Source organism: Aphanomyces astaci, assembly GCF_000520075.1.
Source record: "Aphanomyces astaci strain APO3 unplaced genomic scaffold supercont1.53, whole genome shotgun sequence".
In the NCBI taxonomy this organism is placed as follows: domain Eukaryota; phylum Oomycota; class Saprolegniomycetes; order Saprolegniales; family Verrucalvaceae; genus Aphanomyces; species Aphanomyces astaci.
In genome coordinates, this window is record NW_009798316.1 from 267659 (window position 1) to 281728 (window position 14070).

The 14070-nt window shown below is 48.5% G+C and overlaps 2 protein-coding genes across 2 annotated transcripts; one reads left to right on the forward strand and one right to left on the reverse strand.

Annotated features, from left to right (window-relative positions):
- Positions 1–3934: 3934 nt before the first annotated feature.
- Positions 3935–5113, forward strand: H257_14125 (hypothetical protein; the record flags this gene model as incomplete). The annotated part of the gene is made up of 2 exons (XM_009841875.1): positions 3935–4208; positions 4599–5113. 2 exons carry the CDS (start codon positions 3935–3937, stop codon positions 5111–5113), a joined length of 789 nt encoding a protein of 262 aa, XP_009840177.1.
- Positions 5114–12444: 7331 nt separating this feature from the next.
- H257_14126 (hypothetical protein) lies at positions 12445–13799 on the reverse strand (the record flags this gene model as incomplete). Its single annotated transcript, XM_009841876.1, has 4 exons — positions 12445–12553; positions 12580–12869; positions 12941–13408; positions 13773–13799. The coding sequence occupies 4 exons, from the start codon at positions 13797–13799 to the stop codon at positions 12445–12447; spliced, it is 894 nt and encodes a 297-aa protein (XP_009840178.1).
- Between the last annotated feature and the right edge of the window lie 271 nt (positions 13800–14070).

Sequence of the window (14070 nt, forward strand, 5' to 3'; positions counted from 1 at the left end):
TTTGTCCATTGGTACAATCTCCATACACAGCTTACATTTGCGGTACACTTCGATTCTTTTAGGTCAGACTTCTGATCAAGTCATCACTCAACCAAGGTGGATGGGTACACATCCTCTACGAATGTTGGGTCACGAAGTGTGGGTCGGATTTGGTCTGTATGCATTGACCAATTTATAGCATTGGAAATACCAACTCTTGATGAGACGAATGGAACCAGACCATCAGAGCTGACTGCTTACGCAGAGGGCCAAAGGTTCATGTATAAACAAAGTCTACCGTAACTCTTCGACAATGAACTGAATGTGACAGAACTCCTGCATCGCACAAGCGCTACGGAGCATAATATATTGGCTACGACTATCGTAACCAACATCCCATGGGTTCATGCGTCTAACTACCAGAATACATCTAACCCAAACAGCGAAGGCTATAAAATACAAATTCCCTTTTTCACTTCAACTGAAACATCAAGAGTTCAAGTTCACAGATAAACAGTTCAAGGGTCCTAGTAGTGTCCTCAAAAAGCCGGACATGCCTCACAGGCCGCCTAGGTCACATCACCTAACCACAACTTTTACTCGATGGTGTGTCTGATAATCGAACATCCGGAAGTAGTTGTATGCGAGCATGCCATTCCAAAGCACATCAGCAGGATCTCCAGTTTGAACCCCATCACTTCTCAACTTTCCTTCTTTGACCACTACAACATGGCCAAATCCGCGGTAGCAAAACACGACAAATCCGTACACGCCGATGACGAACGATACATCGTGTTGGTCTACACGTCACTGTCGGAGGCAGCCCAATGCATCATCGAGTGGAACCGCGGCAAGTTCTGCAGCAAGAGCAGAAGTTTGCATCCGCCTTGAATGTTTACACCAAGTTCCACTGCTTCAAGTTCGAAAGGCATTGTTTGCTTGATGCCAACCTGGTTACTTTCGACAAGCTTCGAAAGGCGTTGAAAAAAACGAGAGCACGACTCTCAACAACAGCCAGCTGGCATCGGTGTATCTGTTCGAGTTACCTGACTGCATTGCACACGATTTGCAAGTATAGCGCGGCGCCCGACTGAGCATCTCATACAACCAGCTACATCACAACTTGCCGCAGTATTCGCACGAACTGACCTAGAAATACCTCGGTTTCTGGGGTTCCAAACTTACCGGTCATGTCTTTACTGTACATGGTTTGGGCCAAGCTCCCGAAACCACTCGATCGAGTGCTTTATGCATCTCCATATATGAGATGGCTACGATCATCGTCCGGCCTCAGATTTCCGACGCATCACGCCCAATGCGGCCAATACAGAGTCGTATCTTCGGACTGAAAGATCAATGTGATGAAAGGCCGTTTCACCACCACGGCTATCGCAGCCAATCGGCCCGATGAGTCTTTTAATGATTTTTATCATTGTTTTGCCCCTCCGGAGCTGTACCCTATCCAAAATGACCCGCGAAGCCGCAGTCGCTACACGCACGAAGGTGGTTCCGGTAAAAATACCGAAGGACATGACCATCGTCGTCGTAGTCGTAGCGTAAATCGCAGCGACACTTCTCGTCAGCATGACCAGACTCGTTAATTCAGTCTTCATGAACCGTGCCAAAATTTACGACATTTCGTGACAACGAATAGGCATCAATGCCTAGACTAACGTGATCGACCATTGATCGGCCAAATGACCATCGATCGACCAAGGTGTTTCGTCCAATTGAAATTAATAAGATGTTTCATTGGACAAAATAAATCCTTGTGATATGTTTTACCTGTATAATGTGATGGAGGCAAACAATTCAATTTTAAAGAGGTTTTAAGCTTTGAATTTGAAATGCCGCGAAGAACGTCCTACGCGTAGGAGGCGATGGACGTGGCTGCCCGAGCTGTGCTCAACAAGACACACAGTGTTTTGACCGCTGCCGAGGCACATGGTATACCCCAACGTACACTGCGCACCCATGTCGCAAAGGCAATCACGGGTGACAACCGACCGACGACGATGTGCAGGCCGCCTGTCCTGCCGAAGGAGTTCGAAGACGACTTGGCTACTTGGATTGTCGCAATGGACCACGAAGTGGTATCCGTTGGCTGTCGTCAGATCGTCGACAAGGCAACCGAGATACTTCAAGTGCTACATGATAGACCACGTGACACCAAGCTTACGAGCGGTTGGTACAAAAGATACCTCGGACTCAATCAAGATCTGAAGATTGCGAAAGCACGAACTCTGAGCAAACCGCGAAACGGTGTCAACAACGATACCGTGGTGGAGTTCGTGCATGAGCTTGCTCATTCCATGTCACTTGCTGACATGGATCCATCACTGGACGAGACAAGTTTTTCGCCGTCCAAGACGTCAAGGAAGGTGGTTGTCCAACGCACGACCAAGAATGTTTACGCTCAAGAAGAGACAGCCTCAGCCTACGTCACGATTGTCGCATGTGTCGCTGCCAACGGGACAAAGATGCCACCGTTGTTCGTACTCCCGGGTGACACTGTATCTACACTGGAATGTGACAGCCTGTCTATGCCTGGTACCGCAATCACGACCTCCGAAAAAGGGTGGACCAACTCATTCATTTGTCGCAAGTGGATGTCCATGCTCAACTCAAGTATCCCGATTTCGACGCCACGTCCCATTTTGCTCATTTTGGACGGGTGTTCGTCGCATTAGTCTGAGCAAATCTACGACGCTGCGACATCATTTGACATTTTGCTGCAATTTCTACCAGCCAACTCAACGCATCTGTTCCAACGGTTGGACGTTACGGTGTTCTGGCCGTTCAAACATGCGATACGCCAAACAAATTGGGGTCTTTTTTGACCGACGTGGGCTCAACCATCAAGAAGCAGCATGCATTCAAGATTGCCTGTAACGTTTGGGCAAATGATACAAGTTCATCAGCTATTTCGGCCAAGAAAGACGTTGAAGAATCTTGGCTCCAACGAACGACAATTGTTCGCAATCAGGTGCTACTTTTGCGGCCCGAGAAGAAGCGAAAGCGCGCGCCACAAAAGCGATTGACAGTCAGTGGTAAGCGGATCACTTCTGATTACCATGGTCTTTTGCAAGCGCAAGCCCTGGAAAAGCCAAAGCACAAAACGAAAGCTACTCAAGATGACGTGGCGGTTCAAGTGTTGAATTCGGACGAATTCGTAGAAGTTTGTGTGATTTAGATGGATAAAAACAGTTCATACAATTGTTTGTAGTTGATAAAATTTATTGCTAAGCTACAGGATAAGAAAATTGTTAAAAATGATGTTAAGAAAGTTGGTTTGACTCGACAATTCCCTAGGCACCGTGCCCACCTCGAAGAATGAGCTTCACTGGTTAACCTTTGCCCTGACCCCACTTACTGCTTCCGTTGTAGAGAAGGCTAACGATATGGAGGTACGGAACGGACGCAGGCACACTTGGTGGTGACGAACTTACGCCGCAGGCATCCGAAATGGGCACCAGGAGGATAATTGAAGAATGAATCAAAATCAGTTGGGCAAATAAAATTGCACAACGTTGAGCAACTTACTTGTATTGTACAACGCTGAACAATCCATTCTCGTACAACGTTGAACAATCCCTTCTCGCATTGTTCAACGTTGAACAATACTTGCAGCTGTTACTCTCAATACTTACACCTGTTGAAATTTAGTAACCCTATGAGACATACTACTCTAATCCGAAACATTTGTCAGGTTCGACTTTACATTGGCGGAATTTTTCTAATACAAGGCCGTTTAAACTCTGATTGGTGCATCTGAAAGCGCAGGATCTCAGCTTTGATTGGACCATTTACACGAAAAGTAGAACGCTTTTGCTGTTGAGATAAGCACCATCAAAGTTGGTGGGACCCTCATAAAATACTAACGGCCATCCGCTGGGACTACCCACCACTATTTGCGAGCCCACACTCACATCCTACATACACATCCCACCCATTCATGTCCAACCAGACCCTCGGCGCTAGTCCAGCTGCCTCCGTCGATGTTGCCCAGCCCCCAAACGGTCACAAGCACTTGTCCCCTACGGAGCGCCAGGCTGTCTACGAAATGCTTCTAGGAGCTGCCATAGGAGAGGTACTCCCTCGAGGAGTCATTGTCAAAGCAGCGAAGCAGTTTGGCTGCCATGAACGCACCGTATCACGCCTCTGGGTTCGGGCGCAGCTCTCCCTGCGGCATGGTTGCATCTCCGCTGATGTTCGCACGAAATTGCGTGGTAAACCTCCAAAAAGCTATTATCCATTTATAAAGTTTAATGTGTTAAGGAAATACTGGACGACGGCAAAAGCGAACCAATTAAGAAATCGAAAGCGCGATTCGAGCAGTCTCGTTGATGTCGCGGCAGACGCTTCGTTCGCTTTTGGCTGCGTGTGAGATCCCAATGACTTCCATTATTCGCCATAAGAAGAAGACCCCAAGATTCAAGGCCAAGTCGAACTACGTCAAACCATACCTCACGCCAGCGAACATCGAAGCTCGTCTGAGGTAAGCAATGTCCTTCGTTCGACCTTTGTCAAATGGTCGCCACTGTTTCTCCAACATGCTCGATTTCGTGCATGTTGATGAAAAGTGGTTCTATTTGACGAAGGTCAAACGTCGGTACTAGTGTACGATGACGAAGAGGTGGCTGCGCGCTCCGTCAAGTCCAAACACTACATAACCAAGGTTATGTTTCTTGCCGCCGTGGCCCGTCCCCGCTACGACCATCACTCCAAGATGTTTTGGGACGGCAAGGTTGGTGTGTGGCCCTTCGTTCAAGTGTCGCCGGCGTTGCGTGGAAGCAAGAACCGCCCCAAGGGCACCCTTGTCACAGTTCCTCAAGCCGTGGACAGTACTGTATATTTTGACGCCGTTCTGAACAAGGACGTCCATGCCATTATGGCCAAGTTTCCTGGCAGTGTGCGGCACGGTAACGTGTTCCTCCAACAAGACAACGCCAGCCCGCACCATTGCGTTACGACAGAGCTGCTTCAAGCCAAAGGTGTGCGTGGGATTGTTGTAGCAAATCAGCCTCCCAACAGTCGAGACTTTAATGTCTTAGATTTAGGTTTCTTAATTCTATTCAAAGTCTTCAGCACCAAAAGGCAACTCGTTCAATCGAGGAACTTATTGGTGCTGTAGAAAGTGCGTTTTATGAGTTACCGGCAGATACAGTTGCAAAGACATTCATAACACTTCAAAAGGTTTTGGAAATGTCCATTGAAATGCATAGAAGCAATGATTACAAACTTCCTCATATAAGAAAGGATGCTTCAATTGCTGACTTTGCATCGTACAATGTTGAGTTCGATGCATCTTGCTACGAGAGTGCGTTAACTCATTTACATGAACGTCTGGGCGAGGAGTCCACCATGGAAGCGTTGGTGAATTCTCTTGATTGAGTAGTCGGCATGAACTTAAAAAAATACATTAAATTTTGTGCCTTGAATATGTTGTCTTGGGGTTGTATACAAAAATCAAGTTGTTCGAAAGCCATGGCACATACTTTAATCAAATGAAAAACTACCTGACAAACGTTTCGGATCAGAGTAGTAGTTTTGAATTTTTGGAGCGAAAAATTGACCCAACTTATTTCAATACTTAATTCAAGGGTAAATTTTGGCCGATCAATAATGGTCGACTGTGTAAAGTGCCGAACTTTGACATTTTTTTTGGTCTGCCAAGTATTGTTTAAATCGATACATTTGAATATGTCGCGAAAGAGCTTTCCGTCAGCTTTCCGGAAATGTTGGTTTCAATGAAATGCCATGAAAACCAATTGAGATATTTTAGTTTGAAATTTTTAAAAATTTGGCCGATCAATGGTCGATCACGTCATGTACTTTTATATGAGACTCCATTGGCATCATTGCCTAGATTAACGACACCTCGTGAACAACAAAAACATGTCTCGTTTTCGGTACTACAACAGTCCTCCAACCTTCAAGCATAATTTCGAATATACTAAAAGACTTTAGACCACATTTTGACTCACTCGATACATATATCGTGGTCACTATTATAGACAGCTATTGGCTGTGCACTTCGTATGTCACCGACTACAGGGAACAACGTTGAATAGTACCGAAATCATGCCTGCAGAGGGTCTATGTGAATTGGCCAATGACACGACAGTTCACTCATAATTAAATAAAGGGATTGAAATTTCATTATATTGCCACATAATATTATACAGGTTATTGATATAGAAAGACAATATCAGTAAGCTCTAGCAGTGAAAAGGCAACGGATTCCAGAGAAAACGGATTGATGCAGTAAATTTGTATTTAACTTGAAGTTTCCAGAGTACTGAGACACGTCAGTGTACACTTCGTTTGACGGTGAATTTGCTATGGGTCAAGAAAATTATTTTATTACTTAGTAACTTCAAAATACTCAAAGAAGTATAATTAATTTTAATTTCGAGAAATCTCTAGATTGCTCTGGAAGCCTAAAGTCGACATTTTTGAAATTTATCTGAATTTCGAAGTGCAGTTCTAGAATTTTGTAAAGAGGGGAACTCACGCATTTAGATCATTTTGAAATTTGCCACCAACAGCACAAGTGTTCGTCTTAACTGTAAATCACTGGGCCTACTGGGGTGGGTCTGTTCAAGCCTTCTCACTCCACTAATTCCTACACCCAGGTTCCACCGTGACAAAGTTTGCTCAATTCGCGGAATAGATCTGGACAATGGGTTAACGATGTTCATATGAGCGGAAACCCAAGGTTATCCTTGTGACCGGACACCTAGACAATGTGATACAAGGCATTTCGTGGCAAATTATAAGGAATTTATTTTAGTACATTTCTTTCAATTGCTTTGGCATTGATTTTAGAATTTCAATATTGATATAATGCTTCTAAATCATTATTAATGTTAGGTATCGCTTTAGCAAAGCTAGCACGAACTTCTTCGGTATTCATATCCCAGGCTTGAATTGCTCGCTTGATCATAAGATTCGCTTGTCTTTGGCAGTCGTTGCAGTGTCTTGGGAAAGACCCATAAATCACGCAAGTACTGTTTAAAAGGGCCTATAATTGACACGTCCAAAGTTGGCAATGCGACGTGCTGTTGGGGCGGAGCGCATAAAGCTTGCTTCCTAACTCTTCGCACACAATTCGTTAGCTCTCTTCACTCACTTGCGAATCAAAATTGTCGACCAACAAGATGGAGGGTCTTCGATACTCAACGACAGCACGTCACGAAGGTAAAACTTCCACACCGCACCGTTCATCCATGCCTTCTTTTTCATAGCATAGAAGTGTCCTTTCGGATACTCGACAAAATCGTTACTCTCGATGGCACCCCCAGGCTCGCCACGAATGATGAACAATATGGGAAGCTTCTTGCCATCGCCACGAACACTGAGTAACGCAGTCATACGATTCGAGTGGGACTCCAAGTTGGACACATAGCTACCGACGCCGCGAACAGCCCAGATTGTGCTAGGGCACATGTCGTAGTATATGCCGGTCTCGTCGGCATTGTACAAACAATCCAGCGGGAAGTCGGGGTGAGTGTCGTGGAAAGTCTTTGCAAAGGCCAACCGTGTTGCTTCGAGGTCTTCTTGCATCTTTTTTTGGCGACAGATGCTTATTTGGAGAACCCGTGACGATCAGCAAAATGCTGCAACAAACTCAGCGACGATAAGTACCCGGTCTTTCGTGTCGACATGTAGGTCTCGATCCAACTGAGATGGTCCATGAGTAGGAATTGCAGCATTTGGTTAGATGTGACGGCAAGCTCTTGACGGCGTAGGTCCTTCATTTACGTCACAAGCACCTGCGGTTCGGGTATGATTGCGCGTGCTCCACAGTCACCGGTGTTCTTCTTTCGTGCCTTTGAAGTCCAACAGCTTGGGCTCTTCTTTGACCCAGAGTCACAGTTTTCGCTTGGGGTACCCAAGACGTTGAGCTGCCACTCGCACATAAGTTGACTTGGCAGCGGCAATGGATTGCAACTTATGTCCAATGGAATTCCTGATTCGATGCTGGATGCTCTTCGGCTCCATTTCGTGCAATGTGTTCAGCAAGTGATCGAGTTGTGGGGTTTGATGGTCATCAAATTCCATTTAAATTTGCCGCGGATTATTTTAGCCAATAATGTCAACTCTTTTGTATTTCATGATTTGATAGGTCAGTTCAAAAGATTTTGGTGCTAAAATTCCCGCGGCACTATTCAACGTCGTTCCCTGTAGTCCAATAGTTGTAACAACAACTAGACTCTTGTCTATGGACAGTCGACAGTGGTGCTTCCAAGCACTCCACTTTCAGAGGAGAATGGTTCGTTGCATACGAAGCTTACTAATCACTAGCCGATGGCTACTCCTACTCACGGCACGTCGTAAGTCGCAGTTGGACTTTACGTCACTGGCTCCAACGGCGGCCCGTTGGCGATCTATCTGCAGGATGTATACCACATCCCAGAACTACCCTTCAACCTGATTTCTGTCAGTCGAGCCCTACACATGGATCGACACCGAATTGTCTCCATCGATCCCAACGTATGGACTCAAGCCACGTACGATGGCACGTTCAAGGCAGACTATGCGCCGCGCTCAGGGATGTACGTCATATCGACGCTACCCCATCTGCATGCTCATCGCCCGGCCACGACTATCCTCCTGACAAAGTCCAGTGCGCAGGGTACCATGATGTGGCACCATCGATTGAGCCACACCAGTCATGACAATCCCCGCATTTTGCGGCGTCATTCGAACCTCCTCGATTTTCTGAACTCACGGCTCATGCCTCATGTGACACATGTCTAAGGTCGAAGTCCAAATATCAAACTCCCAAAGACGTCGAGGCCTCTCGAACGAGTGCACTTGACATCTGGGGGCCGATCAACATCCCCTCCATCTCTGAGGGTAGATATTTTTTAATATTTATAGACGATTTTACTCGATACACCTTCGTGCACATTATGCTACGGCATGCAGAGCTGTACGAAACGTACAGTACTTTCTGCTAGGATGCACGGATGCGCTATCGCTCCGACATCCTCCAGTATGCTGTCACCACTCATCATTGAGTGAGTTAGAGGAAATTCGGGTGCTCCAAATGGACAATTCCGCCGAATATGTCAAGCTCAGGATGAGTATAAGAATATGGAACCCGTTTGACCTATACGAATGCCTACACGCCGCCACAGAAACCTGTGGCCGAGCGTCGTATGGGCATCATCGTCACGATCGCCCGGTCCATGCTACTGCATGGTAACCTGCCACAGTTTTCTGTGGGGCGAGGCAGTATCACATGCAGTATTCATCACGAATATCCTGCCGTCTACCACGCTTACTCGTGACACACCGTATCGTCTATGGTATCAAAGCCATCCAGACTACGCACGACTTCGAGTATTTGGATGTGTGGCCTATGCTCATGTCAACATACCCTGGCATGCGAACAAATTGTCTCCACGAGGCATGCTGTGCATGTACATCGGCTTACCTGAGACATCTCGAGGGTTCAAGCTTCTCAGCATTGACACGCACTACGTACTACGAGCTCACGAGCTGTGATGCCACCTTTGTGGAACATCAGTTTCCCTCGTGAAATCAGTCGAGGAAGTCAAACGACTGAGGATTGAGCTTCCACATCGTAATTGTTTTACTATGGACAAGCCACTTCCCCAAACACAACCCCCGTTGCCATCATAACTTGGGGAGACTACTACAGCAACCACACCTCTACCCTGATTTGGGGAGGCCTTATACTCTGGCTCGACGAGTTCAGTATGGCAAATACCTGTAGTAATCGACGTACCCGGCTCAGATGACATTCAGGAGGCTCAGAAGATTCGGGAGGCTCACCGTGTCCTCGTCGACATTGAATCGATCGACACAATAATGAGTCGACGAATATTATTCCGACTCCGAAACGTCATCGATCACTGACATTCAATTCGACGACGGAAGTATTTCCCGAGAAGTACAAACTACCCTGCTCTGGAGTATGTTAGTATGACATTCACCTCCAAGCCAACATTGTCACCTACGACAATCCAGTCGCTTGAGACTCTTCCTCGACCCTCGTGGTCTCGAGCGTCACAACAACCACACCAACGAGTGTGTTATGGGCTCATCACAGACTTTCACATTGGTCACGGCGACGTCTACCCGAAGGCCCTCCAAGACTACTTATGTCATATATCGAGGACGCTTCGTGCGCTCGATCCATCTCGACACCAGAGCATGTCCTCTCGGCCCTCAAGGTCAAAGCACCTACTGAGGAGCCCTCAAGATATGGGCAAACTATGAAGTCATCAGCCAAAGCACATTGGCACGAAGCCATGCTGCTCGAATTGTCTTCACATGAGGCGAACATGTCGTTCGAGAGCGCAACATTGTCTCCAGGGAAGTCAACCCTGGTCATGCGCTGGGTCCTTAAGATCAAATACGATGACTCAGCCACTGAGGCTACGCGACAGGTCGCCCGCTACAAAGCGTGACTTGTCATCCAAGGACACACTCAGGTCCAAGAAGTCGACTTCGAGGAGAGTTACTCCCCAGTCATCGCAAAGGAAATCTCCGAATGAGCTGGCTCTCGGCGCGGTCCTCGATTATGATATCGACGCGATGGACGTCATCACAGCCTTTCTCAATGGAGAAATCGACTGTGAAGTATACGTCAAACATCCTCGCTACGTACTAAGAGTACTTCGAAGCGTATACGGACTGAAACAGGCACCACGCTTGTGGTTTCAGACACTGGGTACCTACTTGAGCGAGCTAGGGTACACCCAACTCATTCAAATACAAGTGTGTCTTCACCAAGGTCATGGACGGACGATCAGTTTTCATCGGCGTGTATGTCGACGACCTCGTCATCATGGCTCCCACACGACGGACATGATGACAACAATCAAACATGGTATGTCGGCGCGTTTTAAAATGCATAACCTTGGCTCACTCAAGTTCATTCTTGGGTTCCACATCGTTCGAGACCGATCGCAACGAACTCTCATAATGCACCAGTCCCAATATGCGACGCCTATTCTGAAGAGGCTCACTACGCAGCATAATTCTCACGACCACCCAGGCAAAACTTATGCTTCTGTGCACAGTAGCACAAGAATGCTTGTACATCAAACCGAAAGCAGGTGAGATGGGTCATCCCATCACCTCGACTATTACCCACCATGAGGACGACCAAAGCACCATCCAGATAGTCAACAACTCTGGTCACCTTTGGCGCACAAAACGTATCGACGTGCTCAACGACCTCGTCGAACAATCGTTACGACTCGAGTACACAGATACACGACTCCAAGTCGCGGATATCTTCACCACACCATTAGACGTTCTGCGCAGTAAATTCAGAGTGGAGAAGCTGAAGCCCTCCAAACCCTTTGGCCGAAGCCAAAGAGCATAAACTCCGGCTTTTCAGTTCCGTCATGTACGGAGAACGCTCGAACCGCGACATGTCAGACAACGGGGGGTGACGGTATCCCGGTAGATACTCGATCGATCTGGCCCTTCCACGGCGCATCGTTCGGAAAGGACCAATTGGTAAGGATCCGCGAAGAAGGATGTCCGACGAGCTTAGTCCCGGACATTATACGACGAACCATTTGTTGTTATGCTGAATGAGTTTAACCGACAGCCTCTTGCTGCACTATGGGGCACCTGATTCCGGCGACAGTGCGTGGAGTTGTAGGGAGGCAGTCAGAACACCTGTTTTGTCATGTACATCACCACTGCCTGAAGCCTGAGTGGCTAACCATCAGCTAGTCCGTCGGGCCTCTAGAGCCAGTTGTTCTCACTGGTGTCTAAGCTAATTCACTTTCCGTTTCACCCGCAACCATCCAGTGTCCCCCAATGTGACAGAACTCCTACAACGATGGAACATATTGTGCAGCTACGAATATCGTAACCAAGATTCAACCAATTGTACAGTACTCTGTAGCGTTTTCGCTTCCTTCGTTATCCAGACAGGAACCTCTTGCGGAGGCAAGAATTAAATTGCAAACTGACTGCTGGGTCTCCATGACATAGTCTACCACGACCCAGACGATCTTGCTTGGCCACGCCAGTGCAGGGACAACTTGTTGCCTTGGCGGGACACTAGGCCAACGAGGACAAAGTCGCCGATCGCGAACTTCTGCAACTGGACGGCCTTTGACTTGGCTTGGCGGTCGCGGGCTTGGCGTCGCTTCTTGGTGCTTGTCGCAGCCACTTCGCGATGCAGCTGTTCCATCGCTTCATGCAGAACGTCCATGTGCTTCTTGCGCGTGAAGTCGAGCCAGTCAATGTCGGCGACTTCCTTGGTCACGGTGTTGACAAACGCTCACAGGGGCGTCGTCACAGGTAGGCCAGTAAAGGCGGTCACCGGGGCCATGCCGCTAGGTCGGTCGCTCGGCATTGCGGTTCAATGCGCCTTGTACCAGGGCCAGGACAAGGTGCCAGTAGGTCGCAGCTTCAACTCGCTGGTAAGGGTCTTGACAGCACGGAGGATCAGGCGGTTGACTACTTAAACGGTTCCGTCGCCCAAGCACAATAGGCAGTCGTGATGCGATGGTGGGCGCCGGCGGCCTTGCGGATCATGTCGATGACTTCGCTCTTGAAATGAGAGCCGCTGTCGGAGATCAACGTTGGACATACCCAAAGGCCGTGAACCAGTCGAGGGGGCCGTTGGCGGTTGCCGCTGCGTCGCTTGTCTCGCTGGGCCAAAGTCGCACGAACCCGCTCATGTCGTCCTTGATGACGAGGATCTTCTGCCACCCGTGCGTCGCAGTGGGCATGGATATCCTAACATGGAGCACCAACCCTATCGGGCGCGGGAACACTGGGCCGTCGACGCTGAGGCAGTGGATGCAGGCTTGGACAAAGGTCTTGACATCGGCTTCGAGGGTGCTCCAGGCGAAGACATCGCGGACACCCTTGGCCGTGTGCTCGATTCAACGATGGCCCGTGGTGCCTTGGTGCGCTATGATGCAATCCCGCTGCTGGAGGCCCGTGGCACTTGGTGGGATCTAGATGCGGTCTTCCTTGTCGAGGACAGGTTCTTGTCTTCATTCCACGCCACGCCGGTTGGCGGGGTCTGTCCCCTCTTCCCGGCCACTTCTTGGGTCTTGACGGTGCTGGCAGGACTGGGCCAGTCAAAGTCGGGCTGCTGTAGGGGCGGCACTATGGCCAGGAGGCACCGGCTAGACTGCGCTGGCACCAGGGCTTGGGCAGCGCCCCAGCGGCTGAGCAGGTCGCACCACAAATTGTCTTCACCGGGCAGGCACTTGATGGTGTAAGGGGACGAGGACAGATCCAAGGCCCAGCGCTCCAATTTGTGCGTTTGGTACCTTGCCATACTTGGGGACTGGCCGGCAGGATTGAAATTGTACTGCAGGCTCTTGTAGTCGGTGAAAAGGCGGAAGCCAGCTGGGCGGATATAAATGTAGACCAGCTGCTTGCAGCTTTTCACAACGGCAAACGCTTCCTTCCGCCCGTGGGTGCGCCATGGGAACCATCGCCAAGAGAGCCTCCTTGATCTTGTCGAAGCAGGCCAGAAGGCCAACTTCGGAGCAAACGACAGTGAGTTAGACGCGGGTAAGCTTGGTTCTTCGCACTTCCAATTTGCTTGTTCTCTGCGTCAAGAAGTTGGCGACTTCAAGACCATTTGGTGCGGTGTCTAGTCGTATTAGTCGTTGCAAGAGTTTAATGTTTGCGTTAAGAGCATTGTGCATCGATATCGTCGAGTCCCTGCAACACTCCTGGAAATCTACAAATCCAGAGCAGACGTATGAAATCTAGTGGTGGTAATACCTTAACCAATTGTACAGTACTCCGGAGTAGGTCCTTACCCAGCTAGTTCGACACTTGCTTTCCATCTGGAATTGCCACTGTCATTGTCGAGGACGAGTTTGGGGGGAATATAGCTTTACAGCGCTGCCTAGAACATCAGCACGCGTTGATATCCCGGGCGCGGGGGCTGGCTGCACTGTGGGTTACGTAAAGTTGTGACCTCCCAGGATGCCTCGAGGTTCTGCATCCAAGAGTATTGTTCTCAATGTTCTGCACTACTTCGTACTAGTTCTACGTACAGTAGTACTCCTGAGTAATGGTATTCGCATTGGTTTGCTTGAAGCAAAGACTACTATG